The following is a 14512-nucleotide window of genomic DNA, read 5'->3' as shown; positions in this document are numbered from 1 at the left end:
AAATTAACGAATGTATGAATTTATGAATGTTCGAATATTCGGATTTACGAATATTCTGAAAAATATGTTAAACGGGTTTTCGTTAATTCGGATATTTCCGAATTTGTCGAAATTTGTTAAAAAAAACGAATTCGGAAACGAAACGAATTGCACATGTCTAGCATCTACTATTTTGTGGTTATCCATGATGGACATTGAGAGACCCCTAGGGTTCACACCCTTTACCCCTGCCGTGCTCCGGGTCTTAACCAGTTAAAGGACGTGAAATGGAAGGTCTTCAACGTTACAAAACAAGTCCAGCTGCATGTGACTAGCTACTATTAGGTAGACTTTTCAATACTTTACATTTAATTTGATGGACTTCCAACAAGTTTAGGTTAGAGGGTAAAAAACCCAATTCAGACTTTATCTGAAAGCAGCTTTATTGGCCCATCGCCAAAGAATGATACTTCTTACAAACCATAGATTGTAAAACACCACCGACACATAAAATCACAGAAAATTACAAATATAATGCAGCCTTTACTTTTCACAGGAGTGGTTGAATTAGTCTATTTAATGCTACTTTCTTTGTCATAGTTTCAGTCCACAATAAGGTACTCTCCGAAACGTTATAGTTTATGGTTTTGATCGGAAAGTTTCTCCCTAAGCTTCCCCGATAAGGCGTCATCGTCCTCAGAACTGTATAAACTGGTGTGCGGGCTGTAGGAGAAAAGATGGGACTTTGTTTCAGAATTCATGTCAAGCTGGTCGAAAGAATCGCTGGAGAGAAAGCTGTCATCGCTAATCACACTCGATGGCCGGCTAGGGCTCTTTGGAGCCTCTACATTGGGGAAGATTAAGTCTTCCATGGAGTCTGAGAGTCGGAGGGACGAACAGTCCGCTGGTAGATCCAAGCTGGTTGAAAACCGTCCGTTCTTTTTGAGAATGCCTTTTTTCCTCCTTGAGTATCTCTCTGACCTTGCTTTTTCGTCTACTGCTTTATGGTAGACCTTCTGACATTCTGAGATCGTTATCCTCTCCGGGGACGATGAATATCCCGATTCCCTCTCATATGTTTTTTTTAGTATTCCCTTTTTCGGCTTGTTGAAAGTGCATTCGACATTCGTTGATAGGTGAGACTCGTAGGCAGACGTGGTTTTTTCTTCTTGGCTGAGCTCCATGCAATTCGGAGACAAGTTTTCAGAGAAATTGGAGGAGTTTAATAACGAGCTGTCAAAGCTGCTCCTTTTCTTCAAGATCCCTTTTGGTTTCTTTCTAGAAGCGATAACTTCGAGTTCTTGTTGGGACTGATTGATGTCATTTTCCTTTTTGGACTTTCTGAGACAGCCTTCATATTCTTCATCTTCTCTGGGATGGACTCTGCTTTGTTCTGTTTTTGTGCTTTTGAAACCAGGTGTGTTCTGACATTCGATGTATCGCGCTAGCAGTGGAGATTGACATTCAGGTACTAGATGGCAGTCACATACCATGGTGTCGTACCCCCAATTAACCCACCAGTGATTGGCAATATCTTCAATAGTCGCTCTCCTGGCTGGATTAACTGTCAGCATCCAGTCAATCAGTCCACAGGCTCCTGTAAAAAAATGAATATATATATAAAAATATTGTTTTATTTCAAAATTCTTCATGCCAAAAAAAGAAAACAATTCAACCATGGGCTTTCTTTAAAATGAGGAGAGCTACATATGTGAGGTAGCAGTTGGATAAGCAGGCATTATCCCACCACCAAGAAGAAATAAAGGGTATCTTCCTCCCATTCCTCCTCCAAGCTCCACAGGTAGTATAGCTGTGAAGATATCTCATGGAGCAAGCCATTAATACGAGATCTGCCAATATGCTTTGGTAACCCATGCTGCTAGGACCCTAACCTCTTCCTTCCGGGACCCTTGTCCACCCCTTCTAGTACTCGTTGCTACCAAGACTCTTGCCCACCACTTCATTACCCCATGCTGCCAAAACCTGCAACCACCATGGACAGGAGGGCTTGTGGAACCAAGAATCCATTGGAAAGGTTGGGAAACCCTTGTTTCAGCTCCCCATGCACCTCTTATATCTAAGTCACCCTGTGCCATCCTGGCACAGGGTGACTGAGAAAATATATCTTGGATTACCTAAAATGGCACAGTCATTTTTATCCACAATATCTCCCAGGATATATGTAAAGACTATTCTTGGTTTGTTTGATTCTGAACTCAACATGTTAGTTCTGAGAGCTGATCACATTGGCCTTTGTACAATGTAGGAGACAGGCCGACTCCTGCTGGAGCTCCTGCTATTGTGTGAAGGTGTCCTGTGTTTATACTTATGATAATGTATAATCTACTGTGTGAAGCTCGGTGACAACAAGTCTGACCTGTAAGTGAAATCCTGACGGGCACGGTGTCACATCGGCTACTTTAAGAAATTCGTTAATTAGCTCATGTTAATTAGGTTTCTGGTTACAAGTGTATTGTTAGAATAATATGAGCAGGAGGGGGGAACCCTGTATATAAGACTTGTATTTTTGTTTTAATAAAGAGTCCACGTTCAGCAACTAAACAAGTATCATCTCGTTTTGTGCTTGTGAGTGGTTGGAATATCTGATATCTATATTCAGACTGGAAGGAATTGGTATATGACGAAAGCACTCAAGCGGAGTGTGGGACGTTTCGTTACACACCACTTCTGGTATCACATGCCGTCACCACTTTTTTTTTTTTTTTTTTTTTTTTTTTTTTTTTTTTTTTTTTTTTTTTTTTTTTTCCACTTCAGACTCTACCTAAGATAAAAATAATAGGATCTATTGGGCGAGGAGAGGACCATGCCCTTGGCCCATACTTCACTTGCCTATATCATCTCCTCTATGGTATTGCATCATTAGTGGTTCTCTATTATTTTACTTATTTCTTCTTTTTTTTTTTTTTTCATCTTTTTTTTTTTTTTTTTTTCCTTTTTTTCTCTTTCTTTTTCTTTCTCTTTTCTCTTTCTTTTTCTCTTTTTTTTTTTTTTCCTTCTTCTCTCTTTTAAGGAAAGGAACAGCGAAACACTCCGAGTCTAAGTGGATAAAAATACCCTTTCATCCCCCCCCCTCCTCCCCCATCCCCCACATCCCCTGCCAGTATCTTTTTTCCCTTTTCTCTAACTTCAGTACCTTTTGGATGCCATTATAGAGCATTCCCCCGCCTCTCTTCCTTCTTTCTATTGCGCCTTATTACTTTAGTACTTGCCAAACTACTAAAGAGAGACCGCTTGGGCATACTCCTGCCCGCTCAGTCTCCCCCCCATCAGTCGCTCCCCAAGTAAGCCTTTCCCGGCCATATGCTACTCAAGGTCCTACCTCTCTTCAATTCATCAGAAATTGATATTGAATACCCATGATGTCCATATAACTCCTTGTATTTTTGAACCTTTTCCATTTTTCCCACCTTTCCATTAACTCTTCCCCTTTCTCTTCGTCCCTAAACCTTAATAATTCTAAATTATAAGTTTCTTCTACTTTACCGCACCACCCTCTTAGTGAAGGGCTCTCTTTTTTTCGCCAGTTCAGCGCTATTCGATGTTTTGCCGCGTTTAAAAGCTCCGGAATCAAAGTCTTTAAGTACTGTTTTGTTGGAATTCGTGCTCCATGCAGAATGCAAACCCAGGGGTCCTTCGGTACTACATTATTTGTGATCTCTTTTATTTTTTTTCTGATCTCCCTCCAATATGGTTTTATTTTGGGACACTTCCACCAAACGTGAGCCATGGTACCTACTTCACCACAATCTCTCCAACATTGCTGTGAAACTGAGCCAGAGAACTTATAAAGTTTATCAGGAGTCAGATACCATCTAACCAAGCACTTGTAGTTTAGTTCTCTAGTGTCATTGTTTATTGTGGTTTCATGGACCCTAGTCAGTATTTGGTTAATCTCTAGCTCGTTCGGCCGAGACCCCAATTCCTCTTCCCATTTATCAATAAACGGTAAGGTGTTCTGTGTTCTTGTATCATTTAAAATCTGATATATCTTGGAAATTGTTCCCTTCTCAATTTTTCCTTCGCATAATTTTTCCAGGGGAAGAAGATTTGTCCCTTCTCTAATCGGTTGGGGGAGACTATTAAAAAAATGTTTAAGTTGTGTGTACCGCCACTCGTTAATTGATATTATTTCCTTTTTATTTTTTAATTCCTGTATTGTTAATAGCCTATTATACTTCATCAGGTCTTTTAATTTTATATTTTCTTGTAAGAACAATTTTCCGAAGCTATTTAATTCCCCGGGTGGGAAATATCTTGTATCTGTTAGGGGTATTAAGGGGGAGTTATAATCCCATTTATTTTTTTTGTGTGTTTGATCCCATATTTTTAGGGCGTATCTCGTGATATAGTGGAACTCTGCATTATTTCCCCTGTATTGTGCCGGGACCCAAATTAATTTACCTAATTTAGATTTACTCATCGAAATTTCTAGCTGTACCCATCTTTTTTCTGTGTTGTTTTTCACCCAGTCTATGAGACGTGAAATTACTATTGCATAGTGATACTTACTTAAGTCCGGTGCCCCTAACCCTCCCTGTGATTTATCTTTAGTTAATGTACTCAATTTAACACGTGGTTTTTTCCCCCTCCAGATAAATTTAACTAACATTGATTTTAATTTTTTAAAGTAGGCTTGAGGAATTGGTATTGGAAGCATCTGCATTTTATAAAGTATCTTCGGCAGAATAATCATTTTATAAATGTTTATTCTGCCACTCCATGACAATTGTCCTGATGCGATTCTATTTAGTTCCGTTTTTAACTCGCTCAACAAAGTCATAAAGTTTATTTTGTATATATTTTCTATGGAGACTGCTAGTTTGATTCCTAAATATTTTAATTCACTTTTCCAAACAAACTTAAATTCTTCTTGTAGCACGCTTCTATCCTTCTTGGAGATGTTGATACCCAATATTTCGGATTTAATGTAATTGATCTTAAAATTAGAGATTTTGCCATATTCTTCAATTGTTTTTATCAGTTTAGGTAACGTTGTCCTGGGGTACATTACATAAAATAATATATCGTCTGCGTAAGCCGCAATTTTGTGCTCTTCTCCCCCTGTTATCGACCCTTTGATGTCCCCATTTTGCCTAATGACACTTAGAAGGGGTTCCAATGCCAAGGCAAATAGCATTGGAGACAAGGGGCATCCCTGTCGGGTACCATTTCTCATTTCCAGTGCATCTGAAAGAGACCCATTAATTTTAACTCTCGCTGTGGGTTTATTATACAAAGATCTGACCCAAGCTCTCAATCTAGGGCCGAAGCCCATTGAGTCGAGGGTCTGTTGCATGAAGCCCCAGTCTACCCTATCGAAAGCCTTTTCGGCATCTATAGATAGGAGTAGTCCTGGGGCTCCACTTCTTCGAATCTGTTCCATCACCAAGAGGGTTCTGATCCCATGGTCCCTTCCTTCCCGACCAGTAATAAACCCTACTTGGTCTGTATGGACCAAGTCTTGCATAACTTTTTCCACCCTAGTCGCGAGAATTTTTGAGAATATTTTTAAATCCGTATTAAGGAGGGAGATCGGTCTGTAACTTGAACATAATGTCTCATCCTTGCCCTCCTTAGGTATAACTGATATGATTGCTTCGAGCGCCTCTTTCCTCATCTCCCATTTTTCTCCTATCCCGTTATAGTAAGAGCACAGTATTGGAGTTAGTATATCTGAGTATTTTTTATAGTATAAGCTGGTCAAACCATCAGGGCCAGGACTTTTCCCGTTAGAAAGCTGCCGGATAACTTTACTTATTTCCTCCTCTCTTATTGGTTCTTCAAGAAAATTATATTTGTCCTCTGAGATCTTATTTAAATTCACTTTACTTAAATAAGTTTTAATTTGTTCTCCTTTTATTATATCCTCTTCCTTAGTACTTTTCCTATTAATTGAGTAAAGTTTCTCGTAGAATTCAAGAAAATCTTTAACTATGTCCGATGTTTTATATCTTATTTCTCCCATGTTTGTTTGTATTTTTTCTATGTAGTTGACTATTCTTTTTTTCTTGGCCAAATTTGCCAAATATTTTCCTGTCTTATTGCCCCAAACATACTTTTCTTTCTTAACCGAGTTTAAAATGATTTGAGTTTCCTGTTCAATTAGTGCCTTTAATTCTTCTCTTTTGATGTTAATATTTAAGAAAATATCTCTCTGACCCAGCTCCTTATGTAGTTGTTCCAGTTTTGAAATTTCCTTTACTAATCTTAATTTTTTTTCTTTTTTTTTTTTTTTTTTCTGGGCTCCCTCTTTAATCAATATTCCCCTAACAAATGCTTTATGAGTTTCCCAAACTATTGCTTCCGACATTCCTTCCGTAGTATTTTCTATGAAAAACTGTTCAATTTCCCTCCTTAATCTCTTCTCAATATCTTTATCCCTTAATAGATCTTCCTTTAAACTCCAATTCCTTATCCCAGATACACTCTCTCCAATCTTCAATTGTAATGTTATTGGTGCGTGGTCGGAGAATGATATAATGCCAATCTTTGATTCCACTGCAACCTCCAATAATTTATGTTCTATAATGAAATAATCTATTCTTGTGTACGTCCCATGCACAGGGGACCGGAAAGTGTAATCTTTTTGTCTTGTGTGTTGAGATCTCCAGACATCAACAAGTTGATTTTGATACATTTTCCTTTTTAAGGTTTTCCTCTCCCTAATTCCGGCGCTCTGTGCATGCGACGTACTGTCTAATTTAGGGTCCAGGCATGTATTAAAGTCACCTCCCATAACAGCGTCTCCTATCTTAAAGTTCATAAACTCCTCCACTATTCCTATCATATACTTTAATGGATTTTTATTAGGTCCATACACATTCGCAAAGGACATCCTAACCCCATTCAAGTTCCCTCTTAGAAAAAGGAAGCGTCCTTCTGGGTCTGTCTTGCTCTTCTCTAGTTCAAACCTGACGTTTCTGGAAAAACCTATAGCTACACCTTTGGCGCGACTGATGGGTGAGTTAGCATAAAACCATACAGGGAACTCATCCGGCCGGACCCAACTCTTGGCCTCACCGGTCAGATGCGTCTCCTGTATAAAAGCTACATCCGCTTTCAAAAATTTCAATTCTCTCATTATATTCTCTCTTTTAATTGGCGCATTAAACCCTCGTACGTTATAAGAAATTATATTAATTTTTGGCATCGGGTACTGAGATTAAAATATGTTGTTGCAAATTTACTGGCCCCTTTACCTCCCCTCCTACGTCCCCCCCCCCTCCCCCTCTAATCCCCCCTTCCCTCCCTTCCTTCCCTCCCTATCTCCCCTCCCCCCCCCCCTATGTTGGGGACTATTGACCTTCCCTAGGTCTAAAGATCCGTGGCCCTCTCCCATGTGGCTCAACGGTTCTCCCCCTTAAGGTTGGGGCTCAAGAGGACCAGTTTGCGTGCAGTTGCCCTCTCCACAAGGAGGATCCTGTGCCACCATCCTTATCTTTTTCTTTTTATATCTTTCTGTGTCTGAGTATTGCTCTACTTCTCAAGTCTCCCAATTCTCCCCCACCCCCCCCCCCCCACTCCCCCTCCACCCCCCCCCCCCTCGTCTCCCTGCCTTAAACTCAAATCTATTTATTTTTTCTTGTAATCCGTTTCCATTGCTGCTGCTCTTCATCCAATGATCTGCTCTGTGGTTTTTCCCACCAACCCGGGATCTCCGTTTCTGGTATATTCAATTTTTTGAAAAAGTCCGTTGTATCTTCGGGAAATCTTAAAGTAGCAGAACGCCCCTCCTTTCTTCCTACTAGACAGGCTGGGAAGCCCCAGAAGTATTGTACCTCTTGTCGCTTGAGCTGCTCTACTAATGGTTTCAATGTTCTTTTTCTTGCCAGTGTTTCGGCTGCCAGGTCAGGGAAGATTTGTAGCACGGACTCCTCATATTTTGCCGGACCATTGGTTTTTAGGTGCATTCTTATTTGCTCTTTATCTTGGAAGTTGTGAAACCTCACTATAACATCTCTTGGCATTTCATCCCCTATTCCTGCCGGTTTCCTTATCCTATGAATCCTTTCTATTTTTATTTTTTCCGTTGCAGATTTACCTAACATTTGACCAAATATTTTGTCAGTTTTTTGCTGCAAATCTTCCACCTGTTCATCCGGCAGACCACGTATCTTCAGATTTTTTCTTCTATTTCTGTTCTCCTGATCTTCCAGTCTGTATTTTAAGTATCTTTGTTCTTTCTGTATCTCTGTCATCTGTTCCTTAAGTTCCCTGACTTCTGCTGTTTGAGCCTCTAATCTTTCTTCTGTTTCTTCCACCCTCCTCAAAATATGGTTCATGTCTTCATGAATTAATACCATTTCCCCTTTCAAGGTAGATTCCATTTTATTCATTACCGTCTCCATCCTTGCGAACATTTTTACCATTTCTCTCTTTGTTGGCAGCTCATCTTCTGTCGATCGACTCCCTTCCGCGTCCTCATAATCATCATCTACTAAAGGGGGCGCCTTTGCTCCTTCCGTCATCAGTGATTGTCTTCTTAGTGCTGTTTTCTGTGCAATCTCTGTATTTTTTTTCCTTGTAGATGCCATTTTTTCCGGAGTCTCTTTAGCTAGATTTTTTGTCATGTATTTTTTAATTGTGCCTGGGCTATCGGTTATTTTTGGTGGATTTACTATAGTCCCTCGCAATGGTCTTCCCATCATTCTATAATTACTATTTGACCAATAGTTTTTTCCGCCGTTTTTCCCCCCTTTTACTTTTTCTTTCTCTCAATGTGTTCATCCAACCTCGACTAGAGTCTACTCAGGACCAGTTCATAGGGGTGTAATTCTGCCACATTGCTTTAGTTTCTGGGCAAGGAGTACCCCCTTGATATTGTGTACTTTTACTCAGCGTCTCAATTGTCGGGTGCGCTGCCAATACCAGTTCTAGGTTAAACTGTAGTCTGTTTGAGACAAAACAATATAAAAAAAAAAAAAAAAAAAAAAACACGTTTGGGATGGGAGATCCGAGATTTTCAATACTCCTTCTGCGTCTCGTTTTTATTTAACTGTTCTCTCTTTTATGATTTCGTTTTTTTTTTTTTTTTTTTTTTTTATAGGGGGGCAATGGAATGGTAATGAATTAAATCAGGCCTTTTTTTTTTTTTTTTCCAGCTTCCTTACAGCCGGCTTATCCTAAAGCAAGATTCAGGCAAAGTTTGAAAGTTTGAAAGGAGACCAGACACTGGATTGAAGTTTCTCTTTTTCCCTTTTTTTACTTTCCCCCCTTCTTCCTCCGAAATATATGCGTTCTCCCTTTTATTTATATATTTTTTTTTTCCTTTTTCCCTTTTCTTTCCCTCTTCCTTCCCTCTCCTTCTCCTCACCATCCAACACTTGATTCGGACGTTTTTCCCCGATCAACACATCTGTACTGTTATTTAGGGGTCACCCTACGGCTTGTATTATTTAATTACAATCTTGATTATTGCTTATCACAATTAGCAGTTCAACAGTTCAATTGTCTCAGTTGTTTCTGTTCACAGTTCTTTTACCCCTTTTCAACTTATATTACTTCACTTAAGCTCCTTGCTCCTTGTATTACCATTGATTCAGTTTTTTACCGGCAATCATATCCAATGTGGTTCAATACAGTGCCATGTTGTTTTACTCACCACTCAAGACCTTCATAGTACCTGTAAACAGTATTATATGACAAATGTCTTTACTCACGGAACCTGTAGTGCGCTGTGTTAACCGCGATCTTCCTTGTCCCCTCTATGTGCTCTATGGTCCAAAACTCCACACATTTTTTTTTTTTTTTTTTCTTATTATTGTTGGAGTCTGGTGGTCCGGTGAGAGGTGAGAGTGGCTGATCACTAGGGAGGTCTAACCATGGATTATATTCCTCCTAGGGCTCCGCACTATATTGCTGCTGCTGCTGCTGATGCTGACTCGCAAGTGCTAGTGTTCTATAATCAGGCGCCAGATGTCCACAGCGTTGCTCTAACGTCTGGTCCCGTCCCCACAACAGACGCCAACCCCGCCCGGCCACGAAATCGCCGACCAGATCACCAACAACCTCAATCAGACGAAATTGGCCAGAGCAGCCAGTGGATCAAAATGGGACGAGCAGGATCGGAAAGGCAGGCGCATGGAGGTAATGTATGTCCGTTCGGAAAGCTCCGTTACAGCATATCAGTCACCGCGGTGACAGCATATCACTCACGGTGGTGAATTAGAGCAGCAAGGGGGGCAAACGGAGCGCGCGGCAGAGGGGGGCACAGAGGGAGTGCGGGGCGCACGGAGGTGATGGCAGGCAATAGTAAAGCTCCGTTTTAGTATACCAACCGCAGAGCCAGGGATCACGGATTTGATGCGCGCTGAGAGCTATGAGTTACCAACGGATTACCGACTAGCCTCTGATGAGGAGCTTCCACCACGATATGTATGGACCTCATACCTCATACCTGGACTTTGCAGTGCCCAATGCTCCGTGCCCAATGCTCCGTGCTCCACGCGCTGCTACCTACTACCTACTAGCACCTACTAGCACCTACGGTCCGTTGATCTCCATATCTCCATGTCTCCTTGTCTCCACAAGCAGCAAGGCGCACAGGTGGACAAGTGCTTTGGTGCACAGGAGGCAACTACTCCGCCCTCTCCACCCCTCTCAGCCCCTCCTCATCCTGTCCCTCCCATCGAAAAACCCAGAAAAATCGTGACCACTCTTAACCATTCTTTTGGAAAACTCCAGCAAGGACCCTCACCTTTCCCTTCTGGTGCCCCATACTGCCCGCACCCTCAACTGCCCCTTCTAATACCTCATGCTGCTAAGAGCCTTAGCCAACACTTTTGGTACCCTATGTTGTTAGCATTCTCGACTATTCTTTTTAAAAATCCAGCAAGGACCCTTGCCCATACCTTCTGGTACCCCATACTACCCTAATCTCACCAATTCCCTATGGTATTCCATAATGCCAGGACCCTTGCCTATCCCTTCTGGTGCCCCATACTGGCAGAACCCTCAACTGCCCCTTTCTGGTACCTCATGCTGCCAAGACGCTCAGCCAACACTTCTGGTAACCTATGCTGTCAGCATCCTTGACCACTGTTTTTGAAAATCCAGCATGGACCCTTACGCATACCTTCTGGTACCCCATACTGCCCTAACCCTCAGCCAACACTTCTGTTACCCCATGCTGTCAGCATTCTCGACCATTATTTTTGAAAATTCAGCAAGGACCCTCGCCTATACATTCTGGTACCCCATTCTGCCCTAACCCTCACCAATTACCTCTGGTACTCCATAATGCCAGGACCCTCACCTATCCCTTCAGGTGCCCCATACTGCCAGGACCCTCAACTGCCCCTTTCTGGTACCCCATGCAGCTAAGACCCTCAGCCAACACTTCTGTTAACCTATGCTGTCAGCATCCTTGACCACTGTTTTTGAAAATCCAGCATGGACCCTTGCCCATACCTTCTAGTACCCCATGCTGCCCTAACCCTCACTGATTCCTGCTGGTACCCTATAATGCCAGGACCCTCAACCACCCGCGCTGGTACCCCATGCTGCCACAACCCTCATCCACCACTTCTGGTTCCCCATGCTGTTAGCACCCTCAACCATCCCTTCTGGAAATGGCCCTTTCTCATCCCTTCTATTACCCCATGCTGCCATAACCCTCGACAAACTTGTTCCATAACTCTACCAACATACAGACACTGCATGGGCACATTAAAATAATTTCATGTTTTTAATAGAGATAAGAGAACTATCATTGTTTTTAGATGTACACGGTGCCATGTAGCCATGCTAACATCCATCCTAAATTAAGAGGTGAGTGCATTTTAAATTCAAGGTTTTCACATAAGCCTACAATCAGCATCTGCAGTGAATATTCATGTCTTACCTGATAGATGAGGAGGCTGTCTGTACTGGCCACTGCTGATCTGGTCTGCTAATGTTTTATAATTGCTGTTGTCGAATGGCATAGTTCCATAGATCAGAGCATAGAGAAGTACTCCCAGAGCCCAGCAATCAACCTGCAGAAATGAGAACAACTAAATGTAACAAACATGCTTACAGCTGGAGTTAGGGGTTCTTCAGGGTAGTATTTTATTGAAAAAAAAGAAAAAAAAATGTAAAACACACAGGGCTTTAGCAAACTAAGGGGTTGACTTACTAAAGGTAAATAGACTGTAGACTTTGCTCCAGAGCTTAGTAAATGAGGCAACGTTTCACTTTGTAAAGAATACCCAATCACATGCAAGGAAAATAAAAAAGCCGCATTTTGCTTGCGCGTGATTGGATGATAGAAGTCAACAGAGCTTCCCCTCATTTACTGAAGTCTGCAGCAACTGCACTTGCAGAGTGTGTGGGTAGGTGCTGCGTGGCCCATTGAAGTCTCCCCACGCAGGTTCAAATCCTGACGACTACGGCAAGTGTGGGTAAGTGCAGCGCGGTACTGCGGCAGAAAATACTCAGACTCCAGGTGCAGAGAACTGAGATATATACAGTATATATTGTAATTAAAGTTCGACAAAATACAACAAACCTGATGGGAAAGCAGCCCGACCAGGAGCACCTTAAAGGATATAACAGCCATGAGTAGTAGAAGTAGGTTTCAGATGTGCCAACAGCGTCTGTCTCAAGGGGCGGAATGTGGCCTGGCTGGTCCATACCCAAGTGGGGGGGCTTCCAGGAAGGATGGCGTGTCCCTGCACTTTCCCTACTCCTCAGAAACTTCTCCCTGATGCTAAGTACTGTCCCTGGCAGACGGGTGACCTGTCCCTACTCAGCCACTAGTCTGAAATATTCACCAAGCCTGGGAACCAGCGTACATACTCGCCAACACACCATGGATCGACAACTTCCGTCCAAATGTTTTTAATGAAAGAGATCACGTCACAAAGGAAAGTGCAACGTTTCAGAGCCGTGCAGGACCCCTTCGTCAGGCATGGGATGAGCATGGGAACCAGGGTCTTAAATAGCCTCTGCCTGTCCCAAGATAGCTGCCAGAATCACATGGGGCGCCAGCATCCAATCGGATAGCTGCCCCCTTGTGGCCCAAGAAACTATGAAGGAACCAGGTTCCACTTGACTTCCTCTCCCTCTGCAATTACGTTGCAGTTGAGCACCACCTGCAGTGGAGAATATAGAGAGCACCTGCCTGCATCAACCCCAACTGTGACTCAGGGTTTATATGACCTTTATGTAATCAGGAGAAGACATCTCAATAAATGAAAAATTTATAAAAAAAAGTTAAAATGTTGCAAGTAGCAAGCAGGAGAACTAAATTTCAAGTTCTTACCTCTGGGCCGTGGTAAGGAAGACCCCTGACAATTTCGGGCGAAGCATAGAGAGGGCTCCCGCAGTATGTTTCCAGGGCCTGGCTCTTATGATAGAGGTTTGAAAGTCCAAAATCTGCAAGCTGAAAACAAAGACAACACAAATATAAAACTGTGCTATTTCTTTACATAAAGTACAAGACAGATATAGTATACTGTATATCCCTAATATACAGTATATATTAACACCTAGATCCAAACGTTTATGCTGGAAACCCCATTTCAAGGCCACTTGTGGATTTCAAAGTGCCGTTTTGATGTTTGATTCAATCAAAAAGAACAAAATTTGCCGCAGACGGTGGTTTGGATGGGGATGACATCGCCAGTGCTGAGCAGGCCTATTACCAAACGTGGTTGGAATTTAAATGCGTTTTTGAAGATTGGAACACTACTCAAAAAAAAATCTCACCCTACGGGCTCATGTGTACAAGCTTTTGTTTGTTCTTTCTTCCCCATAAAAGTTATTGCGGAAAACAACTTGATGACGCTCAGAAATGATTCCATGAGCAACTGAGAGGCAAATCAAAGCAACCAAAATGTGCATCAAATTATCTCTTAAGGATAATTACTTTTTTGAAAGTCCGCATTACTGTTCTTATAAGGGGGGAGTCCCATGTCCAGAGTTGGGCTTTAACGATCCATATTTAACCGCGTGGCATTTAAGCTTTAAGCACCAGGTTTTGTCTACACTGGTGGACCAGTTGGCGTCACTATTCTGTACATTTTTGGTCAAGCTGCTATTGTGGTTATGCTTGGAAGAAGCTATCATTTTTTTATTAGTTTCAGGCCCCGTACACACGACCGAGTTTCTCGGCAGAATTCAGCCAGAAACTCGGTTTAGAGCTGAATTCTCGCCGAGAAACCCGGCCGTGTGTACACTTTCGGCCGAGGAAGCCGACGAGGACCTCGGCGAGGAAATGGAGAACATGTTCTCTATTTCCTCGTTGTTCAATGGCAAAAGTCGGCCCGCCGAGTTCCTCGGCGGCTTCCACACTGAACTCGACGAGGAACTCGATGTGTTTGACACATCGAGTTCCTCGGTCGTGTGTACGGGGCCTCACATGTTAATGCCGGTTCACACTACAGCGACTTGGGATCCGACTTGTGTCGCCCCAAGTCACGCGACATGGGAAATTCCATTAAAGTGAATGAGAGCCGTCTTAATGCACACTACTGAAGTCGCTCCGACTTCAGAAAAGGTTCCTGTACTACTTCAATCCCACTTCTAGGCA

General features: G+C 42.3%; 1 protein-coding gene across 1 annotated transcript in view; it reads right to left on the bottom strand.

Moving 5' to 3' along the window:
- Window positions 1-404: 404 nt before the first annotated feature.
- LOC120945048 (NUAK family SNF1-like kinase 1) overlaps window positions 405-14512 on the bottom strand; it is a 73362-nt gene continuing 59254 nt past the window's right edge. The window contains exons 5-7 of the mRNA XM_040358891.1: window positions 13244-13363; window positions 11843-11975; window positions 405-1576 (exon numbers count right to left, since the gene is read on the bottom strand). Of these exons, the coding sequence (XP_040214825.1) occupies window positions 612-1576; window positions 11843-11975; window positions 13244-13363 (1218 nt within the window). The 3' untranslated portion in view covers window positions 405-611. The remainder of the gene's footprint in view (window positions 1577-11842; window positions 11976-13243; window positions 13364-14512) is intronic.

The sequence above is a fragment of the Rana temporaria genome, chromosome 7 (assembly GCF_905171775.1).
Source record: "Rana temporaria chromosome 7, aRanTem1.1, whole genome shotgun sequence".
Classification (NCBI taxonomy): Eukaryota; Metazoa; Chordata; class Amphibia; order Anura; family Ranidae; genus Rana; species Rana temporaria.
The sequence above is the reverse complement of the archived record's forward strand: the minus strand, read 5'-3'. Positions and strand labels throughout refer to the sequence as shown.